The sequence below is a fragment of the Cololabis saira genome, chromosome 16 (assembly GCF_033807715.1).
Source record: "Cololabis saira isolate AMF1-May2022 chromosome 16, fColSai1.1, whole genome shotgun sequence".
NCBI classification, from domain to species: Eukaryota; Metazoa; Chordata; class Actinopteri; order Beloniformes; family Belonidae; genus Cololabis; species Cololabis saira.
Window position 1 is genome coordinate 14,432,809 of NC_084602.1, and position 12,425 is coordinate 14,445,233.

Here is a 12,425-nt window from a genome sequence, read left to right on the forward strand (position 1 = left end):
ACAACTTTCCCTTGACCTCTGACCCAGCAGGAAGGGGGAAGTGTTCCTGTTATTCAGTTCTCAAGATGAGTGGACGTTGCACATGATGTGGGGGCCACACTGTTGGCTCCGGAGAGCCAAATATCTGAGATACTTGTCAGGAGCAGCACCGCAAATGGGCAACGGCGAAGTATGTGTACATTCGTCTCGAGCCTCCATGAAATCTCAACAGACGCCTGCGAGCTCAGTCCGTCTGCTGGACAACCTCACAGGGATTTGTGACGAGTGAGATAGTCAGGAAATAAATATTTAAATTGTTGAAATCCTCCTGTTTATGTGGAGGTTGTTTTAAATTCTTATTGGATTGCATTTAAATTCTCATTGTGTATTTTTTTCCCCCCTCTGCACTGCATTCCCATGAAATTACCTCAGAAAGACCAGAAAGCTGCAGTTTGTCCTTTGCTGACATTTCTTTGAGGCTGAACTTTCAGATGCTGTTGTTTTGCCCGTCTAAGAGCCAACATTGTTTGAAAGATTTTTTTTTCTTTTTTTAAGACCGATTAAACTTCCTGTATTCAGGAATACTGTTTTCACAAAGAAAGAGCATCACTTCCTCTGAGGATGGGGATTTTTTTCTGGGAAAGTCCTACACAACACTGGATGATAAAAAAAAGTTTTTTTTTCCTATTTTCTTAAGGAAGGGGAAAGAAGAAAAAAAAAGGAGTAATTCGTGGAAACTTTAGATATTCCATGAGGTTTTTCTTTATCACCTTTAAACAAAGTAGGGCATGCCATTTCAGCCCTCTTCCAGGCTTTGTGATTATTTAAGTTCACTGCTGACGGCAGCTTTATTGTAGGGACACAAGAGAGCCATTAATCTTCTAGAACTGAAAACAACAACTATTTTATGTTTGATTGCTTAGATAAAGAGGAGGAAGAGGTAGTTGGAAATAATTTGAGTCATTTCTGGAAGATCAAACTTCCAAGAGATCAAATGTGGCTGGTGTATCTTACTGTTCAATGTACGTCATACACTTCTTAACTTCCCTTAAAGCTCCTCATAAGTCACACATTAAAGTTTATTTCTGGAGGATTTGAAGTCAGGACTCCATTGTTGTGTTACTCAAAGCGTTTGTCAACTAGTTTAACGTTAAATATTTACAAATCTCTGGCTGTGCATGTCCACTGGATGAGAATCAAGCTCCACTCTGCAGAAACACTCTTCAGCTTGACCACTTAATCAAGCATGTAATGATGTGCTGCTCAAGTTTAATAAACTTTGTTCCTGAGCTATAGCTTGGAGAGGCTCCACCAGGTTTCAGTCTGTTACTGAACTTTTCTTTGAGAAATGCTGAACCTCGGCACTGATCCCTTATTTTGCACATAATTTGTATCCAGATTTTTCTTGATTATAATGTATTTGTGATCACTGGAACTCTGGGTTTGACTGAAAATAAGTTAAAACCCAAAATGTTTGCACAAGGCCTTAAAGGTTCTTGTGCAGCTTTGCGTTCTTAGTGCATTGTAGCTGAACCATGGCATTTACATTTAGCTGTGTGTGTGAGAACAATCAGTTGTGGGTCTTTCACTTACGTATATTTGACTTCAAGCACCACTAAAACAGAAATAATCCTTCCTCTCATAAAACCACCACAATACTGACTAAACGGCTCTGAAACCACAAGAGAACTGTAACCGTAAGGGCACATAAAAAGCCTGCGCGCGTACTACGTACAGTATTTACAACACACGCGCTTTTCTCTTCCATTTTCACACAGGGATGTCAGGGAGCAGAAGTCAACGCGTCCCTCTTGACTCTGGCACTTCTTTGGCAGGAACAGACTCAGCTTTTGCGTTTGTGTGATGTTACATTTGGAGGAGCATCACATCCGTGTCGACGACTTGTTAAAGTGGCACATAAATAATCTTCTGCAGAGTAAAACAACAACAGCTGTCGTCACTCAGGAGCTGCATTTTCTCTGCCTCGTGACAGATCTCATGCCGTCCTCCTCAGATGCTACTGCAACACTTGAGGGCTACTTTTGCAAACATTTAGAGCAACAAAAGGGATAGGAAACAAACTGTTTAATGTTGTTTCGTTTTTTCAAAATAAAAATGTCACTCATATTTATTGTCTTCAGTTTTTATTGATTAAATATGCATCTGGTGTAGATATTAGTGGATATTCTCTTGAACGCCAAGTGAAGTGGTTCCAGCTGTTGGATATTTTTCAGTTTCACAAACTAACGATAGAAAGACAAGTTAAACTTCCCCTGGATAATTGAAATGTCAATGCAATGGCATAAAAAAGGAGTTTAAAAGCTTAAATCCTCCCGACAATAAATCATTGTCATCCTTTTATTCAATACACTTCACTTTTAAACTCCTTCAATGTACTTTCACCCTGCACCAACATCTTATTTTAGCCACAATGTCAAAACAAATAACCAGATTTCTTTTAAAACAGTTTCTAAGGGCTTAAAAAAAGGAGCATAAAGGTATAAACGGCCTGTAGACCCTCGAACATGGTCAAATACCTCTGCTTCGTTAACCAGAAACAGGAGACTGATACAGACATGTATTAAAGTGTTGGTATCACGTGATCTCTGAGTCATAATTTAATGGGGGGAAAAAATGCAATTTAAATAATAATAATAATAATAATAATAATAATAATAATAATAGTTTCTGTTAAGCATAAAAGAGTATTTGTTTCTTGGTATTCAGGTCCACTGCGTGCACCGCCCACCCCAAAAAAAAAACAGATCAGATTATGATAATAATAAATTACATTTATGGACATTTTTTTTTTTTTTTTAAAGAAAAGGTTAACATCTAAGAGTATTGAAGTTGCTGGTAAATAAAATTACCAAAATGTCCCCCTTTTTACTTATAGAACATTTTTCAGAAAAGTCTGGGACCCCTATCTGGAAATGACTATTGGGGAGGTTAGCCATGATAATTGAAATCTGTGTGTCATATCCCTGATGTATGTGTATTATCATATAATGCGCAGTAGATGAATGTGAAGTGCAATGTTGTATGAGGAAATGCGGTGTTGTATATGGTGTCAAGAGGAATGTGCATGTTCTCTATGTTTTCTGTTGGTTTTCTGTTTTGTGTGATTTCTTTGTCTTTTCTTTTCTCGTTGTGTTCACAGTCTGGTTTTGTATTGCTGTAAACGGTCATATTATGGACATGTGAATTGCTTGATCAAGTGATGGAAAATCAATAAAAAAGTTTAATCACAAAAAAAAGACAAGTTTATGCTTTCTGAAATGAAAGCAGAAGTAGACTGCACGTAACAATCATAAACCTGCAATGCTCCCTTTGCTTACCAGGAGATACAAATTTCTATTTCCTAAAAAACTAATGCAACAGTTACCTTAGGAGCTGCAGCATCTACAATAGCTTGAGCTTCAGTAAAAAAAAAAAAGATCTTAGACTACTTTCCTGCCTTTGTACAGCTGAGATATAACGCTTCCACAATTAAAAAGTGCAAGCTTATACCAGCCAAATGAAATCCTCATCATCAATGCCTGTCACGACATCTTCTAAAAGGATTTACGAAACCATGACATGGTGCAACGTTCACTGGTCGGCAGATGGCCCTTAAGATTGTATACTTCAGAATCAACTTGAACTTGATCCAGCAGACTTTGTCTCGCTCAACATTCAATAAAAAAACATTTAAAAAAAAGATAATAAACCACAGCAACCAACAAATATGTACACAATTTACAAGACAGAACCAATATTTATAGAAATGAAGATGTTGCACAAATATTCGACTACTACGTTCAGCAGAGTGACGGCCTGAGGGACAATCTTTAAACTTTGGATGCTGGTGGATGATGAGTCCTTATATATCTGTACGATAAAAGAATCAAATAGAATCTTACAAAATCAGAATTATAGTTCTTTAGTAATTACAGTCTAGTTACATGATAGTGAAACCTTTCCTCATTAAGCAAAATCAGCTGCACTCACTTTTACTGACGAACTCAAAAAGAAGAAGAAGAAAAAGCATAGAAAGCACAGGTTTTTGGTCTCTCTCAGCTTTGAAACAATGTAAGAGAGTCAACATCCAAGACATTCATGTGAAACAATAACTTAATTTACATTATACGTTGCAGTCAACCAGCTCCGACATGTGCCCTTACTGCTCCTAGTACTAGATGGTTGAAGCGGTAGCCTACATGCATAGAAGTGATGTAAACAAACCAAAACAGATGTCGGTGAACTGGATTTACTGGTGTCACGAGCGGTTATGAGGAGTCCCGGTGCAAACTGTCAACGAGTTACATTAAGCACCAGAGACAGACGAAGGTACTGTGTACTGGTGTATTTCAGCATCAATACATCAACCGTTGCCGTCGTCATGGCGACTGTCCACCACATCAAAGACACGGGCCAGAACAGAGCAAACACGTCACTTCCATCACTTTGGGAGATGAATATTGAGATACAATTTGTAAAAAATCTGATAAGAATCACATTTGAAAATTCAACTCCTGCATCAGATTTGGGAAAAATATCTTTTCTTTAAAAAGAAAAAAAAATAAAGATTTGAATACAGATTTTCACTGTAAAATTGGTGTAGATACAATCTAGAAACATGAAAAAAAAATACTACAAAAAGTGGATTTGGGCTCCAGCCTGAACATAATCTATCTGTCTTTCACCTATCTAAAAAGTTCTGTTTATGTTCATGTCTCTTTAAAGGACCTGCCTCCAAAAATCCAGAGTGTGTTGATTGGTCAGTTCATCAACCATATTGATTACATAAAAAAGCATGTGAGACAGATGTCTGAGACCTGCTAATCTTGTCATTAGGCCATCCTTGATGTCATCACGTAAATAAAGAAAAGTGTGATCACACAAATGAGGAATTTCAGGCAGTTTTAGAAAAAACAAACTGTTTTCTGTGGGAGAGATTAACCTCCCTTTCGTGTGGACTTTTGTACCTGTACTTCCAAAAAGGTACATGCAAAAAAACCCACCGTGGGAAACAGTAAACCCCAAAAAGAACAAGATGATCTCTTTAAAACAGACATCTTTCTCACATGGATTCAATAAGTGTCCCTGCAGTGTAAAGATGTGTTAACCGCATTCCTCCCAAAGTCCACCCCAATCCACCATTGTGCAGGACGACTGAAATGTAATGCTTTTATCTTGACGTTCTAGTTTGTTTTCCATCTGATTGTCTAGAAAAAAAAGATTAGACCTTGCTGAACTTGAATAAAGTTCAATTTTCTGTGTTTTTAAGACATCAAACGCTAAAAGAAAAGTTGTAACATAAGATTTGGGGAACAGAGGAACCCTTTTCATGTTACTGCTATAAATGCGCAGAATATAGGAATGATGGAAAATATATACAGTGGCCTCAGCAGACCCCTGTGACCCTGCGCTGTAGTCTGTAAACAACCGGATGGATAGATGGAAAATTACACAAAACCATAAAACTGGAGAATGCCCTCTACGTCTCTGTGAGTTATAGATCTGGAGAGCCACGTAAGCCTGAGCAAGTGACCGTTATGTACTCGTGTCTCTTGTATCAACAGCCTGTAACGTTGATGGAGAGCAGATGCAGGACATTGACGCGTCTGCAGAGAAGAACGGTTGAGGAATGAAGCGCTGAGCAGCTCAGAGTGAGTCTGGGTACTCAGCACATTCCTGCCAAGTCACACAACCTTGCTCACACCTCCTCAGGCTTAATGCTTTTGTAATGGGGAATATATAACCAGGTGATCGTTTACACAGGGATAAATGACCGATTACTGCTCTGTTGGACAAAGAGTTATCAAAAAGGTACGAGAGAAGAAGAGCCGGACAGAGGTGGGGTCAGTTTTGTACGTAGAGGTCTACGATATGATAAAAGTACAAAAAAATCTACCTAGAGTTCATGTAAATATTGATGTTTCAGCTTCTTTAACAACCATGCTCTCTAGAAAGTAATCAATAGTTACCACGTTATCTAAATCTTGCGTTTATTTGAGATAAGCCCACAGACAACATCTTTTTAAAGTCTTTCAGGAAAAAAGATGAAGAATTCCCAACTGTATTGCAGTCTGAACCAAAAAACTGTTCAGTGGTTGGATATTAATGTTTATCAATGTAAAACTGCACAGAAAATCCAAGACTTTTTCAACATAATTTGACCACCATAAAACACCAGGTCGGGATCTTTCAGGCATAAACCAGAATTAAAAACAGACGTTACTTCAGTGCATGAGCTCAGGATGCCTCTGAAAATGAATGCGAGCGTAGGAAAGGATGTTTGGCCCAGACTCTGCTCTGTAAGGGTTTTTCTTTAGTTTTAAATCTTTTACTCAAGGTGAGTGTTGCTGCCTAAAGCAGTCCACGTATACACCAGACACCGGTCCACTTCTTCACTGTCTTTGGGCCTTTATCCCTCATAACACTCATGCTACACTTAGGCCCAATCCCAATACACCCCCTACTTTTCTTCACTAGCCCTACTTTCTTTCACTCGCCCTTCTTTTCTTTACTACCCCTAAAAAAGAAGGGACAGATTTTAGGGCACTTGAAATCTTCCCAGGGGCCTGTCCCAATTCTCCCCCTACCCCTCGTTTTCATCCCTACTCCTAATCAGGAAGCTGAGAGCCAAAAGCTGTTTTAATTTCAGCTGTAGCGCTGTTAATACGGCACTTTATTAAGTTTTAATATTTTTTCAGGCGTAAAAGTAACCGTTAAGATCCCCAACCTGGGCTCAGTTTATCCAAATAAAGCCTGTTAGGAAATTTGATCCGAAAATTTCGGGATCAAAACCGCCTGCCGGCTCCGGAGCTGATTTATGGTTCCGCGTTAAATCGACACAGAGCCTACGGCGCGCGTCGCCGCGTAACCTACGCCGTAGGCTCTGTGTCGATTTAACGCGGAACCATAAATCAGCTCCGCTATCTTCACTTCAGCTTTATCTGAAAGATAACAGCTTTGTGGTTTCTGAAAACTATTATATCAGAAACATCCAAAACAAATCTGACGAGTCACAGGATTATTTCACTCTATTTCTCACAAAAAAATGATTGCTCCCTCGGTCACAATCTGAGACGAATCTGCAAATGATGTTTGCCCTTGGTCGGCGAGTCAAATCGACGCAGAGCCTACGGCGTAACTTAAGTAACCTACGGCGTAGGTTACGCAAGCTACGCCGTAACTTAACAGCCTTTATTCCGGCGCGATCTTCGCGAACAACGGGCAAAAAAGTGATTATGTAAATTCACTGAGTGAATATTATGAAAGTAAAATATATATTTCTCGCTAGAAATGTAATCAAAACTCATTTTTATGCAGAAACTAACATCAAAATATTGATTTTATTCACTAAAAAATAAGAAATGTCCGCCATGTTTTTTTTTTTGGATTCAGTCCGCAAATGACGACGAAAAGCACTCTGGGAAATTTTTTGGTCTCTAGGTCAGCCAGTGAGGATCGCAAATCCCTCGATTCGTAGGGACAATTCATAGCCACTACCCCTCGTTTTCTCCACTCCCCCTAGGTGAAAAGAGGAATTTGGGACACCACTACCCTCACGGGAACGCGCAAAATTTAGGGGTAGTGATGAAAACGAGGGGTAGTGATAGTATTGGGACAGGGCCTAAGCAGACGCTTTCAGGGGAAAACAATCAAGTCCCAGTTAACGTGGTAAAATCCAGAGTGACTGCAGTCAAAGAGGTCCTCTTCATGGAAGTAGAGATGGACAACCTTGCTCTTGTGGGAGCTGGTGGCTTGTTGTCGGACACCCCTGATGTAGGAGAACAGCGTCGACTGACATCGCCTCACGTGAAGAGAGGGTAGAGGTTCTTCTGCTGAGCGCAGGTCGCGGGAAGGGGCATAGGACTTTACAATTTAATCTTATTACAGGTGCGGACCTTAAAGTCCCTTTGTAGGCGAATCTCAGTGACTTGTGTTCAATTTGAGGAGCAAGCAAGTAGCCAGTGAATGTCGATGAACAGAAGCGTGAACATCTGCCCTTCTGGGTTGATAAAAGACGAGATGTGCCCAAGCTGGGCCCAGTTCATGAACATTGGACACATCTGGCCCACAAAGCCTCTGCCAGAGCCAAAACTAAGCCTTAAGTGCCAGAAGTAGGCCAGAATAGGCCCACATGTGTCTGCTGTGTGGGTTCCCATCCATATTCCAGGCCAATAATGAAGTGGAATATTGACCTGTGGACACAGCTCAAGTCTGAGATACTGACCGGTGCACACGTCTTCACACAGTCCTTCCAAAGAAGCTGGACTCTTAATAGATTTGTCAGATCATAATCTTGAGAGAATCAGACTAATCAGCATCCTCCCCTTCCAGCTGGAGGGTTTTAATGTTTGTCTGATTGTCTGATTGGTTGATGTTCACCAGAGACATGAAAGACCGACGCTCCATCAGTTATCTGCTACTCATTAATCAGTATCTTTTAAAGTTGCCCACCCTTAATGAAACACTTCAAAACATCACTTTCACTTTTTTTTTTTTTTTTTTTAGGATTCTGTTGAACCACAATTCAAAAGCAACGTCTGATTTTAATAATCATTTTTTAGTTAACTATTGTTTATTATTAGTTTCAGGTTATGTCGGGGAAGATTGTGGGTTTTTTTCTGGGTACAAACTAATTTGCCAGAGATTTAGTAAAGATTAGTAAAAAAAAAAAAGATGTTTAATTGTATTTTCTTAATCATTCAAGCACACCACAAGATTTTTTCAGTGTGATACATCTCTAAAAAGGACACTGACAAACCCTTTAGCAGATGCCTTTCCTTTCTTTAAAAGAACTTACTAATAAAACTCAATGACTGTTCATCCTCACTATTACCTTAACATGATGCCTCATCATTGATTTCACAAAACGATGTTTCAGCGTTGACTCAGCCTTTCAATTTTAATGGTCTGATGAACCCTGACTGACATCAGCTAAAAGATAACTTCATGATGTCTCATCTCAGTTACAAGCTTTAATCATGACAGTTTCTAGAAGAAATACTTCTTGAACAAAAATGAAAATTAGGTGCATTTACAGTGACCTCCACGCATGGATTCAGCATAGAAACCAGTCATTATCATTCCACCCTCCGTCTCACCAGATGGAGGTTAAATTGGAGGCATACATTCAAAACTACACATATGCACATGGTGAATTTTCCTTCAGGCAAATTCCGAGTTAACGCAACTATTTGGCCACTATAAGCATAGGAAAAAAACTTCTCCACAACAGTCTGTCAACATCATAGTGACAACTTTGTGAGAACTATGACAAGCAGCCGGATGATAACATTCAATGGCTTTGTGACAACCTCAGAGTGCAGAACAAGTCGCAGCAAGCCGTTTTGTTTCCTGTACAAGCAGTACTGGAGTTGAGGGGGGATGAGGGGGGATGGCATCCCCCCCTGAAATAAAAACGGTCAAAATCATCCCCCCAGTAAAACTGCCATCCCTCCTTTCCATCCCTTATGTCATTTCATCAATGAATGTGGTTTTACTGCTATTTCAACATTTAGAGTCATCACCAGAAAAATAACTTATTTGACAATTGTCACCTGTTTCAAGTACATTTTCACTTGAAATAAGTAGGAAAATCTGCCAGTGGGACAAGATTTATCTTCTAATTACAAGCAAAAAAAATCTTGTTCCGTAGATCTGGCAGATTTTTCTACTTATTTCAAGTGAAAATCTACTTGAAACAGGTGAAAATTGTTATTTTTTTTCCAGTGATGAGTCTTGTTTTAAGTGTAATGAGATTTTTTTACTAAAATGAGACATTTTAACTAGAAATAAGACACATATTCATGTTAAGATTTTGAACTTTTGCAGTGATCCATTTTACTTATCCTGTGAAGGACAGAGTCATATTGATAAGTTCAGAAAACTGTTTTTTATTGTTGTGTTTTGATGTATTTGATGTAAGCCCAGTGGATATTTAAAGCTTACAGAAGGCTGCATTTAACTGCTGCTATGTCATTCCTGCAGTATTTCTGCAGGTGTTTTGGCCACTGCTATTATTCTTAATATATTATATTATTTGTAATCAGCACAAATTATCTGTCCCCATATGATAAAATCCACCATCCCCCCTGATTTTTTTTTTTACAACTCGAGTACTGTGTACAAGACTGTAGATACATAGACGCGGCTCAGCCCCCCATCCCCTAAACGCACTCTTAAACCTGAATTATGGTTCTGCGTTAAATCGACGCAGAGCCTACGCCGTAGGGCCCCCGTACGCTCTGCGTTGGTGTAACGCGGAACCATAAATCAGCCTTCACTCACGTTATCCCGTCTATACTGTCGTCCATGCGGGACAGAAGGATGCATCCCTCATTCCTCCCCCCACGCACATCTCATCTAGTTTCCAAAACAGGAATTCAACTGTCAGAGAGACAAATTCCATGACATTGATCTCTGCTCTTCTTCCTAACCCTAACCCTAAAAAAAGGAAAGAAAAGCTCACAAACAGCACATTTTGCATTATTGGAAGAAAAAAAAGCGATCAGGGGATTCATTCATGCATGCACAGCACTTTCTTACACAATCTAGACATGTTCTGCCTGAATATGTTTCCCCTTTCTAGTCCTTTAACCCTAATCACATCTGAATCTCTCAAATGAATGACTTTGAAACTTGTTGAACTCCACTTTAGTCGACACAAAGCGGTGTGATGTCAGGTTCTGGTCCCTTAATAATGTGAAGAAAAAAAAATGCCGTTCAGGAATACACTGGCAGCACCATGACGAGCTGCTAGATGAGGAGACATATCAGTAATCTGGCTTCACCTTCGTTATTCAGCTCAGTGACCATCCACAAAATCAGTCACAGATTCGGTTTGACTTGTTAGGTAATTGTAGAGAACAAAAAAACGACGTGCAGAGATTCTTGCACAATTATTGTCCGGGCCTTAGAAAGGCATGATCAAATTCCCCTGAATCCACAGGCGTATTATCTGTAAAGGATCCATAAATCATGTTGAGCAATAGCGCGCGTCACAAAATGAGAAAGAAAAGTAGTTACATTGGGGGCTGTATTAATGATTATCTGCTGAAAACCTAGAGTTTGAAACTGATCACATTCAGAGCCATTATGTCAGCGCGAGGAAGGGGAAACAAGGGCTTTCACTCACCAACAAAGACGCAGAGAATATCCACCACGATCAGAATCAGCTTCTTTGATTTCTCTGTCATGTTTCCTCCGCCGACGCGTCACTTTCATAAATGAACCAGGTTTTAATAAAAACAGGGACGGGTGTAGTCTGAGGACCACCAGGTGGAACTGAATAGAGCACAGAAATACCTGTGTGTTTTTTTCTCTCTTCCGGCTGCTGTCCCCTGCGTACCTGTGTGGCCGCCAGTGTGTGTGAGCGGTTTCAGGTGAGAGAGAGTCCTGCCTTCCTGCGCAGCCACGCTCCCCCCGCGAAGTTAGTCTGAGGTTCGACCATAGATGTCGCTTAAGCCTGATTTATGGTTCCGCGTTAAATCGACGCAGCCTACGCCGTAGGGTACGCGGTGACGCGCACCGAACGTTGCGCGTCACGGCGAAGGCTCTGCGTTGGTGTAACGCGGAACCATAAATCAGCCTTTCACGCGTCAACACCTCCAAACCTAAACCTCACCCCAGTATTACACAAACACAAATACGACACTTATTTTTGCACTGCGTTTGAGCTATTTTTCTATTTCATTTCACTGGGGCACATGATGTGGAGGCTACTTTATAAAAGTACAAGAAAGTTGATAAATATGTGTTCGTTTCCACACAGAAATATTCATATGAGATAGAGAAAGCTTATACATCCAATTAAAACTACAAAAAAAGAGTTATTTAAAAAAAAAAAAACTCCCCGACTACCTTTAACCTTGGTTTGTGGCAGATGAAAGTTGGCTAAATAAAAATAAATATAAAAAAACATTGATATAAAATCAACGTGCAGACTATGATCCACTGTGGCGACCCCTCTACAAGAGGGATTTAAGACGAAATGGTTGATTATGATGATATAAAAAAGAAAATCCTCTCAAATTCAATTAAAAAAAAGGCATGTCATGTAGTCTATATTTATATTTGGCTTGGGTTTGGAGTCACTGCCACATATAGCCTTGAAGCGATTGAAAACAATACATAAAAATGACTAAAAAAATAATATTGCTATTCAACAGAAAAGCTCTTAAAGCAGCACAACGTAACTTTCAGCTTTTGTGGAGTTTGGCGGCTCCTTTGGACAAAAGCGGTAGTGCTTTACCAGTAGTGTGGCAGGGTTCCTACCATCCACCTTCAAGTTACATAGTGCCAGTGAAGGCGATACAGACCTCTCAGATCATGATAGAGGTGTCATTAAACCTGTTGGAAGTTGATGTACCATCACAATGACTCTGGAAATATTATAGTACGCTGGAAAAGTTACATAGTGCTGCTTTAACTTATTCATTTTTTAACTTGTC

General features: G+C 39.7%; 1 protein-coding gene across 1 annotated transcript in view; it reads right to left on the reverse strand.

Moving 5' to 3' along the window:
* Positions 1-11,360, reverse strand: part of plpp2a (phospholipid phosphatase 2a) — a 31,337-nt gene extending 19,977 nt beyond the window's left edge. Inside the window, exon 1 of the mRNA XM_061743684.1 lies at positions 11,111-11,360. Within this exon, the coding sequence (XP_061599668.1) occupies positions 11,111-11,171 (61 nt within the window). The 5' untranslated portion in view covers positions 11,172-11,360. The remainder of the gene's footprint in view (positions 1-11,110) is intronic.
* Between the last annotated feature and the right edge of the window lie 1,065 nt (positions 11,361-12,425).